Below are 18650 nucleotides of genomic sequence, written 5' to 3'. Positions count from 1 at the left end.
ACAAATCTCTCTCTTTTTTTCGTGAGTGCAGTGATAATAAATAAATAAATATATATACACAAACTATAGATTCTCTAGATTTTGCGCCGCTGTCAATCTAGTTGATTGACGATGATTTAGTGAGTAAATATTCGGCCCATTTATCTTGGCCCAAATATTAAAATAAATCATTTAGTCCTGTAGATGTAATTTGGATAGAATTACAAGTTTTGGTCTTATATTTCAAGCATTTTGTCAATTTAATTTGTATAAATTAAAAGAAATTAATAGATTTACAACAAAAAAAATTAGCAATTTTATTTAATCTAGTTTTAAATACATCATGTATGCTTACAAATCTAAAGTATTTGTGATTGGTTAAACGTATTATTTAAGAATTACGTGACTAGTTCTTTTTTTTAGTACAATATGTAGGCTAGGTATTCAAACTTTCAACTTTGTGATTTGATACATATGTCTTAACCCGTCGAACCATGCTTTGGTTGACAATTACGTGACTAGTCGATCTCGAGCATTTGATACAAACTTACAAAGTTAAAATATTGATTGATTTAGTAAGATCAATTGACTTTTTGAAACTTGTTGACCATTAATGGTTAATTTATATATTGATCAAATTTTTTATTTTTGTATTATGACATGTTGGGATATGGACTAACAACAGTTTAATCGGACACAAGTGATTTAACCAGTTTAAGTATATGTATATTTTTTAATCATGTCCAAGTAAGTTAGTTGATTGATTTATTATTATTATTATTATTATTATTATTATTATTATTTTGATTGAATTATTATTACCACAATGTACTGTGTTGTATTTGCGGTCAGTCCGAAAAAAAAAAAAAGTCGTGTATTTTCTACCCGATAGAGTAAATTCAAATGGCATTCACTGCGACTCTTGGCCAATTCCAAGGTTCAGATGGCTATTAAAAAAATAAAAATAAATAAATAAATAAAACCTACTTTTTTTCAAAATTTAGTCTGAAAAATATTCTGGTAATTTTACTTGAACATCGAATATAATTTTATAATCAATATATGCTACCAATATAGTGATTAACGGGACACTCTATATATTGTTGTAGGTAAAAAAATTATAATACGATAAATATAAGTTATTTTTAATAATATTCAACAAATATGGTTATGTTAAGGTAAATTCACATCATAAATAATGCCAAATGACACAATATTTTGTGGTGAATTTAAAATATTGTTAGTATAAAACATAAAAATAGATTTTTTTTTTAAGAACAAATATAAACATGCAAGTAGTTTATAGTGAATTTTAGTTGACAAAAATATATACAGTATCCATTGGTATATCGGTTTTAGACTACGTAAACTTTTTATATTATGATCGGGTTAAACTATAAACATATTCATATTGATTATAATGATGTTCATTTAATCTCCAAGCTTTAAAATATTTAATTATATCACTCAATTTTAAAATTATATATAGTTAAAGACATTATGATAAAATTGGTCCAAATTTGATCACACGTTGTTGCAAGTTGTTGTTGCATTGAAGTGAACAATGAGGTGAAATCAAGTGACACAGTCAATAAAGTGAATTTGATGTATTGCTTAAAAAAATGATGCATGTCATTTTATACTTTCAAATTCTCATTATGTCATTTATACGTCACATCGTACCAATTTAGTTAAGTTGACGATGTCGACAACAAACAATGTACCATAATTTGACGCTATAAATTAGTAACATTTAAATGCCAAAGCAACATAGCTCAACATTGATTGACATCTATCTCAAATCACGAGACTGTAAGTTTGAATCTCCGCCTCCATACGTTGTACTAAAAATATAGTAGTTCAAAAACTAAATTTGTAATTTAACGTTAAAAACGACAGCTCAGATAATTTGCCAGGAAAAAAAGGCAAAATTGAGGACAAAATAACAATTGTAAGTCAAGGGATGCAGAACTTTCTAAGTGTCTGGTACTTGCCTCAGTATTCATGGGAAAATTACAAAAGAGGGGGATGCTTGTTGGGCCAGAAGGTTATTAAACGGAATGGGCCGCCTGGCCCAATTCTGTAGGTGGACACGAAACGGTGTCGTTTATGCAAACCAGAAGCATGCGATTCACGTGCGCGGCCGCCACGACTCCCACGCGCTCGCGTCTGCTCGATTCGCAAAGACTTACTCGACAGAGACACCACGCCTTTATTTATTTATTTTTTTTTTGTAATGCTGTGAATTAAAAAAATAATAATAATAAAATGTATTATGCACCTTGCATATTATTAAATCCCTCTCGTACCATATTATATCATGTCGTCATTTATTAGTCCAAAATTTAAGTAGAGGCATTAAATATCGAGATTTACCATTATTAAATCTTTTTTTTTTCATCATCACAATCAAATCAGAAAATTCACCAGACACTTTTTTAGAGGATCAAACAGAATCATCTACCAAAAAATCAGGTAAATTTATAATTGAATAATTGAAGAAAAGAGAAAAAAATATCAGGGCTAGTTGGATATGACGTGGAAGAAATTTAGCAGTTGCTTACTTCGGCGACTAAGGTTAAAACCGCCATGGTTATATAAATCCAGAAGGAATCCCAATCTAATAAGTGATGAAGTCTTCTTCCTCGTCTTCCTTCTCTCTTCTCTCTTCAATCAATCTTCCAGTTCCGGTGAGCGGCCTAGCTGAGGCTCTGAAATGTATGTGATATTTTGGAATCTGCTTATCGACGGCGAGAAAGTGACGGTGCGCGAGTGGGAGAAGGAGAGATAAAAATAAACCCAAAATAAAAAATCTGATTATTCACTTTTGAATTATCAAAAAAATCTGTTCGTATCTTTATCAAAATCGCCGTTTCCGGGCCTTCCAATTCCATATCTTCAGTAATTACGGGGGATAGATTCAAGGATTCTAATCCAAGCATCCAAAGAGATACCAGGCAAGAGTAATTTCTTCTTCTTCTTCTTCTTCGAGATTTAAATTGCAATTACCGCAATTTTCTCACCTGCTTCCGATTGTGGCGTGAGCAGAGCTTGTTGGAGCGGCGAAAATGGCGGCGAGAGTGACGAAGGCGATCTCCGGGATCGAGCCGCCGGCTCGGGCGACGCAGCACGGCGCTCAAGTCATCGACGTGGAGTCCGTGAAATGCGAGTGCTGTGGATTGACGGAGGAGTGCACTCCGGCGTACATCGGTCGTGTTCGGGAAAGGTACGACGGCCGTTGGATTTGCGGGCTGTGTTCGGAGGCGGTGAAGGACGAGTCTCTCAGATCTCAGGGGAACATCACCACCGGCGAAGCCGTGAAGAGGCACATGAAGTTCCACAAACAGTTCAAATCTTCAAATCCGCCGGCGAATCCTACTGAGGATTTGATTTCGGCTATGAAACAGCTTCTCCGGCGGTCGCTCGATTCTCCGAAGAACGACGCCTCGCGATCGCTAAGCCGTTCGAGTAGCTGTTTCTCCGCCATGCCAGGGCGGCGAAGACATTACGATGATTAGATTAGAACGCCGTTCGTCACCGGCGGTTGAAATTCGTCGGTGAAACTGAAGAAACAATAAAAGAAATTGCGATTAATAAACGAAAGAAGCATTTTTCAGCTAACATCTTAGCTGAAAATCAAAGAAAGTCTCTCGCTCCAGAAACTGCCTTTTCCGTGCAGTTCTATTTCTTAGCGCAGATTTTATTAATTTCAGTTCGCAGGAAAAGAAAATCAAGCGGCGCCATGCCTGTCAGTACATGGACTTTTTATTAATTGATTAGTGTAGCCGGTTGAATTGTACGGTTACATGCGTAATACAGAATTTAAGATCAGTTGCTGTCCATGACGTTAAATGTTGTACAGCTTTAGCTACTTTATTCGGTGCATACGACTATCGCAGAATATGGCACGGCTTCACCGATATTAATGAATCACTTGCAAACAAACAAAATTGTGAAGTCACCAGGCCTAGTGCTGCAAACAAATTTTTTTTTTAAAAAATCCGACTACAAAATGTGCACCGAGCACCAACAATTGTAGATATTAACAAGTAGCTCGTAATTAATTAAACATTCGAAATCAAATCAAATTTGGTAAAATAATCCTCAACCGAAAAACCCTAGAGCATTCAACAGCAGAACATTAAGAGATCCTGATTAAAATTGAGAAGTTACAGCAAGGTAGAAACAAGAAGGATAATCCTAAATTTCGAACTCCACACACAGCAACTGTAACTAACCATGCTATGAAATTCGCGCTTCGTCATTCGAATTTGATCTTTATTTTACGTCAAGTTAATTCAATGAACGAAAACAAAGAATTAGAATAAAGACCACCGATTCGCGCTAAACGATATGAAGAGATGAAGAAAAGTAGATCTGAAATAAAAGAAGTAGAAGAAGAAGATACGCACGGAGAGGGCAAGGTAGAAGATAAGCTTGAAGGAGAACTTGCGAAGCTCTTTGAAGAGGACATAGCAGAGCACTATGAATCCTGATCCCACGAACGACAGACTGGAGGCTCCGGCATTGACCGCCGTGAGCAGCCGACGATCATAGACGAGGATATACCCGGCAGCTCGCACGACGGCTGCCATTTTCCGGTGTCGGTACTGCTCGAATTCAATCTGCCCGGAAAATCAACGAGGAGGAGATGATCTCTCGAATCTGGACTCTTGCATTTTGCGGTTTTATAAATATGCGGTTCCCTAATCGCGCCAACAGAGACAATCGTAGCTTCGTTGCAAGAAACGGAAAGAGTGCAACCGTTCCTTCACTTCATTCCTGTCCGTTGAGTTGGTTCACGTGGTTTTCGAATCGGACCCGTGCGGTTCGAGACCCGGTTCAAATCCGTCCTCTCATCCCAATGCCCTGTCCCGATTCCCCATCGTACAAATAAAACTTTTCGTTTCGCATATTTAAATAAAGACATTTAAATATGTTTAGTTCTGTGGCTTACAAGATTGTGTTGAGTATGTAAATGTATTTAGTTTTTATGCTCACAAGTACAACTACAGGGTTCATAAGATGGGGCAAGAGATGCAAAGCCTTTTCTACTCGTCTTTGCCCTCATTTAATTTTTTTATTACGGTTAACTTTTCCACCAAATTTTGTAGGAATCATATTCCACTTAATATTGTTATTTTTTTTAAATAATTTCTCAACTAAATAATTTTTCAAAATAAAATTTTAGTTCAATACTTAATTCTAGAGAGTTAAAGACTTTGCTCATCTATAAAAAATTCTTAAACTACCCAATATAAATAAAAAAAAATAGATATATACACTAACAAATGGAACGGGAATGGGATGGAAAACACATTCTCCATTCCAGTTTATGTGACAGAGACAAAACGTCCTCCATCCTTGTTCAAGTCTAAATTGTGATTCCAAACTCTGTTTAGAAAAGGGAATCTAAATTGGGATTCCTTACCTTATTTAGGACAAGAGGATGTGAGGAAAATTAACATCTCATACTAATATGTTATTCAACTTTAAAACATGTTTTATATGTCTTTAAATTTTCATTTTTCTATCTAACATGCTTGTTTTGTAAAATTAAGTCAATTTTAACATAACTATTTAGACACATATCTCCAACAAAAAATGTGCGAGTTCGATTTCCCACACTTACTTTGTTGTACTAAAAAAAAAGATTTAATACACAATGACATGACGTGTCAAGAGTTAGATATCAAATGCCTATTCTCAGAGGTTGGTAACTTCCATCACATTTGTCGTGTCATATTTCAAACATCTATTATTTTATTTTGTTTTTTATAAATTGACTTTGAATTTGTTTATCGTTAAAATAATAAAAAAGTATATATATTAAAATCAAAATTTACAAATAAATAATATTATACACTAACTATTAATTGATTGAATCCAACTATCAAATCGATCATAATCGTAAACTAACTAGAATTGACTCGACTAAAAAATATAAATTTTCTCTATTACATTTTCTATTCAAATACGCACAACTTACATGGTGTATATACTAACAATGTTATCTACAAGTATACCATACATTTCTCAAAAACCTTCTTCCACCACCTCATGATTCCTATCACGGTAGAGAAGAAGGCTTTAAAAAAAAAAAGAAAAACTAAATTTATAGGGATTTATTTTATCCCATTCATTTTCTAAAAATCTTTTCCTTATCATACAGATATGGGCCTCCAATTTTTCCAACTAAGGCCCAGCCCAAGCCCACTTCCTTCAATAACCCTCTCATTTCTCCCCTTCTTCCCTTCCTCCCCGGCGCAGTCCTCCACCACGTACACAAACGGCGCCGTGAAGACGTCGTTAAAGTCCTGCAGACACTTCAACGCGTTAACGACTTCTGTGACGGGCGGGCGGCGCTTGGGGGTCCGGCTCAAGCATTTGTAGGCCAAGGCGGCGGCCTTGCGGGCGGCGTCGGCGGAGTAGAGCCCCTCGAGCCGCGGGTCCATGACTCGGAAGAGGCGTCTCGAGTCCTTGAGAAGCGGCCTCGCCCAGTCCACTAGAAACTCCCCCGTCTTCCGGTCCATCGACGGCTTCCCCGTCAGCAGCTCCAGCAGCACCACGCCGTAGCTGTACACGTCACTCATCGTCGTCAAATGTCCTGAGAAAAAAAAGTTACCATATTCAATTGCGTTAGGTACCGCACACTAAAATTATTAACAAAATTAGTAATTTTTTTAACAAAACAAAAACAAAATTAGTAATTTAACCTAAAATATTATAAAAAAATATTGTGACGTAGTTTGTCCTGACCATCCCCAAATAGAAATGTAAAAGATAAATAAATTAAAAAAAAAACTAATTGTTCTTTTTTCAATGGTGATAAGAGATAAGTATTTTTCATATTCTGAAAATCATGAATGAAATTCAATTAACTTACCAGATTTGACGTATTCTGGAGCGGCGTAACCTTGAGTCCCCATAATACAAGACATATCTTGTAAGTCTTCGCAATCCACCCCATCTTTAGCTAGCCCAAGGTCCGACAACTTTGTAGTATAATCCTGAAAAAATAATTGGTAAATTTCGTTAAAATATCTATAAAATATTAAATTTATATAAGTACTTGTGGATTGATTAATTGGAATATTTTTTTTAAATTAATAAAAAGCGCTGAATTAAAGAGAGAGCTTACAGAATCCAAGAGAATATTGGAGGTTTTGAAATCTCTAAATATAACGGGGGGATCGGCTTCGTGGAGGAATTGAAGGCCTTTGGCTGCTTCTAAAGCAATTTTCATCCTCGTTGACCAAGGCAGCGCAGCTGAATATTCTACAATAATTATTCCAAATTAATTAGTATTATTATCTAATGAGAATTAATTAATTGTTTCGTGACGTAATTAATATGGAAAGAAAAAGACAAATAAAAAGGCGCTTACTTCTGAAGAGCTGGTTCTCTAAACTGCCTCTGGCCATATACTCATAAACCAAAAGTCTGTATTCTTTTTCCCAGCAGTAACCGATTAGTTTTACCAGATTTTGATGCCTCATTTGCCCCAGAATTATCACCTCTGCCTACCAAAAATCAATATCCTCTCATAAAAATGTAGTCGTTTGCAAAATAAAATAATAATAATACATTAAATCAAGTTACCAATTCGGTCCACTTAATTCCAATTTTGACTTGTATAGTTTTAAATTTTCAATTTAATTCCTCTAATTTAAAAATTTTCAACATGATCCTTATGGTTAAACCTCACCAATTATTTAATTCCAAAAGCTTTCGCACTTTTTTCTTGCCTCTTAATTGGTATAAACTTTCTTAGGTATTGATAGTGAGTTTTTAGAGTATATTTTTTAAAAAAATTCAACAAGACAGAAAGAGAAAAGAAGCCTTTAACCTCATGGAAGGTAATATGTATTTTATTCCATTGAAAATAGTATATGACTAAATTAAATCGTATGACTAAATTAATTTTTAAAAAATTATAAGGACCAAATAAAAATAAATTTAAGACTTTAATTAAAATTTTTTAAATTGGACGGGATTGAAATGCAAATCGTGGTATATTGAGAGCCTACCAGCCATTCTTTATGGCCTTGAGATCCGTCGAGGTCGAGCAACTTGACGGCGACCGGCTGAGGTTCTAAACCGGGTTTGATCTTATCGTCGACGAAGCCTTTGTAGACCGGACCGAACCCGCCTTCTCCGAGCAAATTGGCGGCGGCGAAATTGTGGGTAATGGTCCGGAGCTCGGCAAATGAGAATATGTGAAGCTTCGGTCCGACGAGGGAATTCGAGAGATCGTCGATGGACAGCGGCGAGCTCGGATTGCTGGCGTCCGACAGCGACAGCCTCTGCGACGACGAGCTTTTCTTCGTAACCCGCCGCCGCTCGTCGGAATCCGACAGCCGGCGGTGCGCCGCCTTGTAACAACTCGGCACGATCATCGATTTCCACGCCATTTTCCTCTTCATACCCATAATCGCATCTGAATCGAAGATTTTTTTTTTTTCTCTCGCTAATGAAATTTCTGTGTTTCTTCTGGTGGAAGTTTTTGGTATGGACTTTGAGGTCTTTCACTCACCTACTGCAGGCGAGGGAGAGGTATTTATAGAGGGAGGGAGAGACTGAGGGGGTGCCACGTGGATGCGTGTTGGGGCCCACTTTTTTGTGATATTATAATTAGTCTAATAAAATAATTGGAAGGGGGAATTCGGGAAACACCTCGCTATTTTCCTCCTCCTTGAAATTGATTTTTTTAATTAATGCATTTTTACTCGATTAAAAACCCTTACCTTTTTTTTTTTACTTTTTTTTTTTTAATATTTTATGAGAATTGAGGAGGAAGTGAGTAACTTGGAGCATTGGTTAGAGGAAGTGAATAATTATTGAAATATATAAGCTCTTTGGATAAGTAATTTTGATTAAGTGAATGTTAGATGACAAGATTGGACCAAAAAAATAATTGATTTCCGAAGTTTATTATGAAAAGATGCTTTTTCGAATAAATTATTTATTTAAAAATTGTTCCTTAAACATATCAATTTATGTTATATTTAGAATTATTTGGAAATCAATATTGGGAGGGGGAGATAAATAAAATATAATAATGGAATTAAAATTATAAATGAAAAGGCTTGTAGAACAAGAAAGTTGAACTTTATTTATTTAATTAATTATTTAGTTTTTCTTTCTCTATCTAGCTAATTAATTTTTCCTCCTCCATCTCTTCATGTAATATATATGTTTTAAATAACCTTGTTCTTTATTATTTTTGTACCTATAAGGCTATAACTTTTTCCTTTATCAACCATCATGGTTGACATTTCATCTATTCGTACTTTTTTCCTTCATATTTTTAGTATTTTATCCGCTTTCGAGAAAGTATTCTCTCGTATTGACATGCATCGTCATCTAAAATTTACGTATATATGAACTCATCAATTAAAAATTTAATATCACACCTAACAAAATAAGTTTTAACTTCAAAGGATTGTGACATTAACCAATATATATTAAACTTATGTGACTCAAATCAAGTTGTATAATTTTCACACATGAATTCGATTATTCAAAATTATAGATTGGTTACCCCTACAAAACTACATAAATAGAACTCAAAAAAAATATTTTTCCAAGAGTTCGGGATAATCATCGGTAATACAGTATTGTTTTATAGATATTATGTTTGGTAATATAGGAAATTAATTATTAGGCAGATAACGATAAAGTGCTTGAATCCACTATTTCCTCTAAAATTTTATTATTTACTTTGATCTCTTTGAACTAGCTAGTCATGTTGATTTATAAAATGCTTAATAACTATTAAGAAGTATGTAATAGCAAAATTAAAATAATTTTGAATGTCTAATTTAAAAAATTAACTTTATTTAATGGTTAAACTTCTATTTTTTTAATAAAAATAAATAATTATTAAATACAATCATATTTTTCTTTAATACAAAAAGAGGGAAAAATAATAATAAACAATAACGTTATCAAACGAATCCTTAATCATCATGTAATATCAACCAATACGGACTTAATTCAGCAGTCAAGACATTTTATTTATCTCCCGAAATTTTGAAGCTTAATGTCTATCCCTATATTTATTCTACTAAAAAAGAAAAAATCAATATGCAATATCATATGTAAAATTATGTATATTTTGAGTACGTGTCATGTGTTTAATTTAAATGCGTGACGCTAAGTGAAATTATGTGGCATACACGTTGCAATTTATAAAAAAAAATGCATGAAATAAAAATGCAGCACAATTAATACGAGATATAAATATATATATATATATATATCCAAGTTGGAAATCCGGGGTGGGTAGGGTAGGGCCGTAGGGTAGGGATCGGAGGGATAACTGATAAGCTTGAGATTTTATTTTATTTTATTTTCGGAATTATAATAAACAAAAAGTACAACTGTAGAAGACAGCGTTAGGCTTTTATTACTTAAAATAAAAACCAAATTGTTTTATTTTTACTTCAGCGTTTTAAATGTGATTTGTCGATTTGTAAGTTCCCGAATCCAAACACCTCTTGTCTCATGCCGTATTCCGGGCATGCCGGGCAGCGCTTTTCTAGAGTGGGATGGAATATGGATGGACTGCGATTTCTCAAATTTGAAATAATATAATTGAACTGTTCAATTATAAATTAGTAAATTTTAAATTTGGTTTCATATGATTTTGACGTAATTTTAAATTTTAATATGGTTTGTAGTTTTCAAATTTTTAATTTAGTAAAGGAGATTTGAGTTTAGTTTCAATTTAATATCTTGATTTAGTCAAATTTATCAATAGTAATTGTCGTTGGATATTGATAGAAGAATGAAGGGATTGATGTTTAGAGTTTATTACATTAAATTTTGGGGTTCAGTAAGAAATACAGTAAAGTAATTGAATTTTTCGAGCAAATGAAATATAATTTAGAATCGATCGGTGATTTTTATGCAAATAATTTGAACCAAATTGAAACCGTATTCAAACTATAGGGATCAAATTTATATTTAATCAAATTACCGTCTTTTGTTTATCTTAAAATATTATTTTTGTTTTTGTTCATTTTAGTCCGGTAATTTCATTTTAGTCATGTAGTTTTAAAATATTTACTTTGGTCCATGTACGTTTAAAAAGTAACAATTATTTTATATTAAAATATTTTCGTTATGTGTAGAACTCCTGTTAAAATTTTGAAAACGTGATCGTTTTTAAAAAGTACACATACCAAAACGAACATTTTAAAAATACAATGATTAAAATAAATCAAAATTAAAAGTACAGAAACCAAAATTAATATTACATAAAAGTATGGAGATAAAAAATAAACAAAAGCTAAAAGTTTAGGAACCAAAACAATATTTTAACCAACTAAAATTTATATACATAAACTTTTACCAATTTGAAATTATATGGACTAAATCGTTACAAACTAAAGTTCAAGAACTAAATCGTTATACAGAGACTAAAAGCTGATGCTTTTTAACCTAAAATTAACATAACCCTACGTTTCCAATTTTCTATAGAATCTTTGGGGCGTAATGACTTTCTCTGTGTTGGGCTCGCTTTTTCAAGACAAATATGAACTAAAAGTAATCAACTTGAACGTAGCTCAATCGATTAAGCCATTACAACTTCGACAAAAAATTCGAACATCGAACCATAATGAAAAATGGAGTGACTGATTTATAATTTGTTGTCTTTTTTTCTTCCAGATAAGCTTGATTTGGCTGCCTAGTAGGAGGGAGCGGGAACTCAATGTAACAGTGGTCAAATAGGCAAGGTGAACCAAATTGATCTAACTCAAACCAACCCCCTACTTTCTTTTTTTTTTTTTAATTCAAAACTCCAATTAACACAATTTTCTTTTTCTTGCTATAAAACCACGACATTACGTGGACAATTTTAATTGGTTGCTTTTTATTAATGTTTTTTTTTGTGTGAAAGAGACCATTGTGTTGTATAAAGCATGCTTTCAAGGTGACTACTTGCTATGCTAATTAAATATTTAATAAAGTGACATCATTTAATTGTGTCAAGTTGAAGAGGGCCCAAATAATATATTTTTCATTTCACTTAATTTTTTTAATGCAAATATCTGTATTGAGAATTTAAAAATAATTAAACCTAACTGAATTAAATGAAAATGGGGGTAGAAATGAGGCGAGGAATGATGTGTAGATTTTGACATTGGGAAGAGGGGAAGGTCAAGATGGTTGCGTAAAACTAAAGAAATTCTAGAAACCAAAGTTAGGAATTTAATGGTTGAATAATTAAGAAAATAGAATGGAAATTAAACTTTTTTTAGTAGTTGGTGTTGTATAAGAGTTGAACTAATAAATACCATATCTGCCCCCAAATAACTTACAATATCAGCAAATCTCTCTAGTACAAAATTTGAGCAAGACGGTTTATCGAGCTCCTGTATTATTATTTCCTCTATATTTGTTATGATTTCTATTTGTTGGGTCTTACTTTCTACATCTCTATCTCCATAAATTTCTCACTATATTTTGTGAGTACTGGAGCATGGATTATTTATGTCGGAAATTTGCGGAGATTAGATTCTTCTCGAATTATTCCCCAATTTATTGATTATATAATTTAAAAAAAAATCTAACTAGGATGCTTAATTCTCAATGACTAATCTCCATTTATATGGTTAAACCCCGTAAAGAATCTTCATCTAAATAAAAAAAATTCTTAAACCACCTAATAAAAATATATAATATTTCATGTTTAGTCCGTTGATTATCCATACACACATTAAAATGTAAACATAGTACTCGAAAAAAGGAGGTAAACATATTATAACAAGTCGGGTCCATATGAGTTTAGTTTAGCGGTAGTTTAACACCTGTCCCAACCTCAAGTCTGCAATATCTCAACAAGAAATTAAGAAAGTTAAATTTTACAAAATCCCAACTTTTGAGCTCGATATTAAAATTACAATATATATTTGTTTTAGTACAACACGTGGGAGTAGAGATTCAAATTTTCAACCTCGTGGTTGAATACACGTGGAACCATGCTCTGGTTCGCTTTTAACTGTGTTAGTCGGAAAAAAAGTTAATTATTCCAATACGTTGTTTAAATGTACTTTGCTTTCATCACAAATATAGAATGGTGACTAAAGTTAATTACCAAATAACTTGTCACATTAACTTCATATCACTTATCATTAATGGGAGAGACGCCTATAAATAAAACTCAATCGTTCAATTCTGGGATAAAGATAATAATGAGATTTCAAATCACGTGCTAATTAAATGGCGTATATTATGTACAAATTTTATTTTCGTTGTAAAAAATAGTTTTTGATAATAATTTTGTTATAAAGAGTTAGTTTATAAAGAAGATTTGTTAAATAATTTAGAGAGGTCAAAGATTTCTGTGCACTTGAAAAATATTATTCATATGCTCGAAATATCTCAGTAATTAACAATTATTTTACGCGGTTTTTTTTTTCTTTCTTAATCAACAAGCTGAAAATAACCCGTAAAAAAAAAGAAAGAAAGACAAAAATAGGAGAAAATAAAATCTAAAAAATAGTTTTGTTCAATGTTTTCTCTAAAATCTTTTCATAGAAAGCAGAGAATCAGTAAAAATAAAAATTGTCTCACACGTTGTAAATGATAGCAAACAATTTTGACTGATGGGAAAAAAGGAAACCAAGAAAAAGCAAAAAGAGTTTTTTTTTCTTCTTCTTTAATATAGAATATTGAAAACAAGATTATTTTAACATGCAATAACTTCTTTTTAAGATTTGATTTTTCGAGGTACAAACCAATGACGATCTAATATCATTTGTTTATTAGCTTTCGAAGATTAAAAATTTGGTTGTATCAAAAGACTAAAATGTTATTAAAATAAAATAATTTAATATTTTAATTTATTCATTTAAAATTATTTATTTAAATCGCATATTAATCACCTCAATTAAGATATTAATTGAATTATGAAATTTTCAAATTATCAAATTAAATAATCGTGCACGGGGTAGTTAAAGTGTCGGTCTAATTATGTTTTACAAAATATATATATATATATATATATATATGTTTTTTTCCCTCTTGAGCGAGTTTTACAAAAATAGTTGACAAAGAAACTCGTGTAACAAATTTAAGATCTCTTTCACAATTTACATTTACCTCCACATAAAAGTTGTGGGGCCAACTTTTTCAAAATTTTAATTACTATTTTAATAAACTTTCCCTCCTTTAAAAGATGGTGTGCTAAAATATTTTATTTCATCCCTTGCTTTTCCGCATGTTAATGGTAGAGTTTCTCTTGACAAAATATTTGAATAGAAATTGTCCCTATAGCGTACTCTAAAATGAACTCATATCTTTAAGTTCTATCATCCCAATTCAAATAATGATAGAACTTTACAATAACATTAGTTAACTGAATGATATTTGTTGGGAGGATGTTTTGTATGATTAGAATTGATGAGAGAATTCTATGTGATTGTCATGATTTTTCACCTAATGAATTTTTTTTATGGCACGTGATTTTTTTTCTCAATTTGGGGTTTCTACATAAATTATTTGTTTTCTTTATTATTGTGGTTTCTTTTTAATTTCTAAATTATTTTATACTTATATCTACCGTAAAAGTAGGGGATTTTTTTGAATCACATGTATAAAAATATGTTTTTTAATGCTGCATATTAATTACCTAACGATAAGTCTTAGTTTTAGGATACCACACACATATAATATACATATTGTACTAAACAATAAATCTATCGATAAACAAAAATTCATTAAAACCAATTAAATTTTGATAAAAATACCAAATGACTCCTTAACAAATGAATAACGAGATATAAAGATTCGAACTCACGACTAAGTTCAGTTTGACGTTCTAATATATATATATCTGTTAGTATACTAAAGAGACCATTTATTAGAGTTATTAGATTAGTCAAGTATTATATAGGTAAATATTAGATGGCACAATAATAGCAACTACTAAAATAATTTTTTAATAAAATAAAAAAGTAGAAAGAAAAGAAAAGAAGTGTCCACTGCCCATGGACGGTTTAGAAGTGAAGTTCAGATACGATGTACTTTTTTCCAAACGGGTCAACCCGAAACCAAATATAATTTTAAGGGCCAGCCGGCGGACGACGCCGCCTCCGCCTCCGCCTCCTCGATTCTGTCGTTAAGGCAGACACAGAGCCGCCCTGCCCAACCATTACCGAACAAATGGGAAACGTCTCTGGTCTCCAAAGCATATATTATATTATTATAAATTAAATTCTCTCCCCAATTTTTATACACGAACACGATAAGAAGTAAACGACATCGTAATAACATAAAATATAAATGAAGGACCAGACCAGCTGGCAAGGCAAGTAGCATAAATTAATAATGTTTCTTTTTGTTTCGACAAAACCCTATCTGGTTTTCTTTGTCGGAATTTTCCCAAATACCGGAAGTGCATGCCACGACCATGGAATATAAGATCTCTCTCTGTGTGTGTGGCCGGTTTTTGGCTTCTTGTTATATTCTTTTGTTTCTATATTTCAATTTGGTCCCATTCTTTTAAGTATTTACAAACCATTGCCCATGTTTTAGTTTAAAGTTTGTTATCTTTTTTTTTTTTTCCTTTTATTTCATTTTTTAATCTGAAATCTATGGCTTACACTAGAGGTTTTCTTAATTAGGAGTTTCGATGGTCACCAATTACTGTAATCAACATTGCAGGATTCATCCTCAAATTAGGGGGAGGGAACTCAGCTACGAACTCTGTGGAACTCGAACTGGGGGGTGTCCCAATTCGATCAGAAGCCCACTACTTTACCACTACGTCGGTGGTGGTTTCACGAACTCGTTAAATTATATTTTGTTTCAATGACGTGTGGGTGTAATAGAAGGTCATATTGGTTGAAAAATATAAGTATTTTGGAATATATATAAGAGATTGAGATTTCATAGTATAATTTTGGGAATGTAACAATAAACAATGTTAGAATTTTGTTGCTTTCTTGCTACTAAATAGAAATTTCAAGCAAAAGCTAATCAAGAGATGATAATAAAATTATGGTTAAAATCTCATGGTCTTCGAATTTAATTAAAGTTTGTTATTTTTGGACCATGAAACTTATAAAATATTAATTTTAGATGATTTAAGCTTTGAAGAAAATAATTAATTATACTTTGTCAATTTAAACATAATTCAACTAGTCAATAATAAGATGTATATCATCGACTAAAAATATTAAATGTTCAAATTTCAAATATATGTGTCCACGTCAACACAATAGTACATATACATGAAGTGAATGTGTTATACATTTTTTAAAAGCATAATCGTAGAAAATATCAAAATTATAAATTAATTTAAAAAAAAATAGAACTAATTAAAATTGACATTTTGGACAAAAATAATATATTTTAAAAATTTAAATAAATTTAGAAAAACGGTTCATGGACTAATGTAAGATTTAATTAAACCTAAAAATTCGTAAAATATAGAGATGGAAGTTAAAATACAAGATTGAGATATTGAGTTTAAAAATAAAAATTAATTTAATATGAAGAGAAAAGGGCGATGACTTTCTACAAGTTGAACGACGCGTAGCCGCCGCATGGAGTCTGTGGGTTAGCAGTTTAATACAGATTTGGTACGCAGCCGTGGAATTTGGTATTATATATAATTATAAATTAAGATCCTATTAATTCTCTAATTCTTTTTATTTTTATTTTTATTTTTGTGTGTGGGTTAAGACTAAAAACCAAGGCATGAAATCGACAGTCTACTTGCTCATCTGATCATGATCTCATCCAAAATATTTGTATGAAAATTTGACTTTGAATTTGTATTATTTTTCTCCCATGAGACCATATTCTACAATTAGACGACTTATAAAGTTCTTATTACCTTTATTTTTAGAAATTACCGATTTAGTTCTAGAGTGCATCCCTATAAAAAAGTTGAAAAGTTAAAATATATAGCTACCATTTGTTTGAATTGTAATACTTTTTTAAAATGATTAAATTATAAGAATAGTTTCAATTTAGTTTCTGTACTTTAAAAATTTTAAATTTCTACCTAGGAATTAATTACTTATTTATTTTATTGAGGACCAAATATAGTAGAGTTCCAGTGAGATATCCTACAGACCAACACGAGTCCTTGCAACTAAGAGGTCACCCAACTGAAAATTGTTCCAAGTCAAGCATGTTTAGTTTTGGAGTTCCTACAATTGAGTTAGCGAGAAGAAATGTGCACCTTGTTAGTATAGGTAGTAATTATCATTTATTTTAAGTTTTCTTAACCATATTTCTATGGTCTCAAGATCCCTCTCATTCGGATGTGGTATCGATTCATTCATGTACCATCTTCCCTACTCGCGCGTCACAAATATAGTTAGACCTAATAGAAAATATCAGCTCATTGCCACGTAAAAGAAAAAGAAATCAAAAGACAACGATATAGATGATTTGTGAAGTTTGATTAAAAAATAAGAACCAGATAGAAAATTTTAAAAGCAAGAAGATCCACCTTAAGCTATACCAAACAACAAAAATCAAATTAATGATTTAACTTAAAAAATCAATGATTAGACGTATTATGATTATCAGAATTAAGAATATGATAAAATTCACCTATATCCATAAGATTGTTGGCTTGTGATGTAAATTTCCACAGCAACAAGGGAATGTAAATAATGAAAGAACTAACACAATTGATTGAACCAAGTCCATTTAACCAATAATTAATATGACTTAATTGGTCGGTTTGAATTATAAAAATCCAATTTCAACCTTTCTTAAATAAGTTCTTTGATTTTGAGTTTAATTAAAACTTCTATTGAATTGGTCTCATCCTATAAAAGTGGAATTCTCTGCAATAACGTTGTATCTGATTTATGAGGTAATATTTCAATATCTAACAATTGCTTAATTAAATAATAATATGATATAATATGTTGTCAAATACCACCAAATTTTAGAGAATATTTGAAAATTTTCAACAGATTTTATTAATTTTTTGCCTGTTGTTAAGATGGTCAAAGGATCTATGGATTCAAAATTATTTGTTATTTTAGATTCATGAAGCCAAACTATATACATACCAAAGTCTCGTTTGTAAAGTATGAATCATTAATAATTAATTTATTTTTTCTCTTAACCTTCATTAGCTAGACCTAATTGCTTGGGATATTTTTAAAAATGGACCCTACGCCAAAATGAAGACAAATTTTATAATAAATAGTGGGCCATTCCCTTGGACATTTTTTATTCCATGAAATAAAAAGGACAGGTTTTTCAAACAACAGATGGAAGAAGATATGTGATTTTTTTTTAAAATAATTTCGGCTATATATATATATATATATTGTTTGTTACGTTTATTGAGAATAAAAGATAATAATTTTGAAAAATTTATTGCTGTTTTTGAAATTTAGTTAAAGAATTTAAATGCGGTGAAAAATATACCAAAGAAATGGCAACGAAGGACATAAAAATTTGTAGGGAGATCTAAATTTTTACATGTGAGCTTCCATAACTTTTGTTACTCACAGTAAATGTAGCATTGGAGAGCTTATGAAATGTAATATTGTTGCACGAGATTTAAATTCAACTTATAGACCACTTTTTTCAACACTGTTTTCAAATAATGTTGTATAAAAAGAGAGAGCGGAAAAAATCTTCCAAAGATTTTCTAAAATCGTGACAATTTTGACAGTTTTTGA

The 18650-nt window shown here is 31.6% G+C and overlaps 2 protein-coding genes across 2 annotated transcripts; one reads left to right on the top strand and one right to left on the bottom strand.

Annotated features, from left to right (window-relative positions):
* Positions 1-2581: 2581 nt before the first annotated feature.
* Positions 2582-3824, top strand: LOC148208019 (uncharacterized). Its single transcript, XM_088120250.1, has 2 exons — positions 2582-2936; positions 3028-3824. Exon 2 carries the CDS (start codon positions 3048-3050, stop codon positions 3495-3497), a length of 450 nt encoding a protein of 149 aa, XP_087976376.1. The 5' UTR covers positions 2582-2936; positions 3028-3047; the 3' UTR covers positions 3498-3824.
* A 2094-nt stretch (positions 3825-5918) lies between these two features.
* Positions 5919-8503, bottom strand: ARSK1 (root-specific kinase 1). The gene is made up of 5 exons (XM_022280782.2): positions 8010-8503; positions 7367-7502; positions 7121-7257; positions 6866-6989; positions 5919-6586 (listed from the first exon to the last, which is right to left on the bottom strand). The coding sequence occupies exons 1-5, from the start codon at positions 8409-8411 to the stop codon at positions 6144-6146; spliced, it is 1242 nt and encodes a 413-aa protein (XP_022136474.2). The 5' UTR covers positions 8412-8503; the 3' UTR covers positions 5919-6143.
* Between the last annotated feature and the right edge of the window lie 10147 nt (positions 8504-18650).

This window comes from Momordica charantia (genome assembly GCF_013281855.1).
Source record: "Momordica charantia cultivar OHB3-1 chromosome 11 unlocalized genomic scaffold, Mcharantia_2.0 BLBB01000011.1, whole genome shotgun sequence".
NCBI lineage: Eukaryota > Viridiplantae > Streptophyta > Magnoliopsida > Cucurbitales > Cucurbitaceae > Momordica > Momordica charantia.
The sequence above is the reverse complement of the archived record's forward strand: the minus strand, read 5'-3'. Positions and strand labels throughout refer to the sequence as shown.

Bases quoted from the DNA above. Each gene is read 5' to 3' on its own strand.
- LOC148208019 (XM_088120250.1), top strand. From the start codon at position 3,048: ATGGCGGCGAGAGTGACGAAGGCGATCTCCGGGATCGAGCCGCCGGCT.
- ARSK1 (XM_022280782.2), bottom strand. From the start codon at position 8,411: ATGGGTATGAAGAGGAAAATGGCGTGGAAATCGATGATCGTGCCGAGT. The intron at 7,258-7,366 runs GTAAGCGCCTTT...TAATTATTGTAG, and splicing joins AGAGAACCAGCTCTTCAGAA to AATATTCAGCTGCGCTGCCT. The intron at 6,587-6,865 runs GTAAGTTAATTG...TTTTTTTCTCAG, and splicing joins TCCAGAATACGTCAAATCTG to GACATTTGACGACGATGAGT.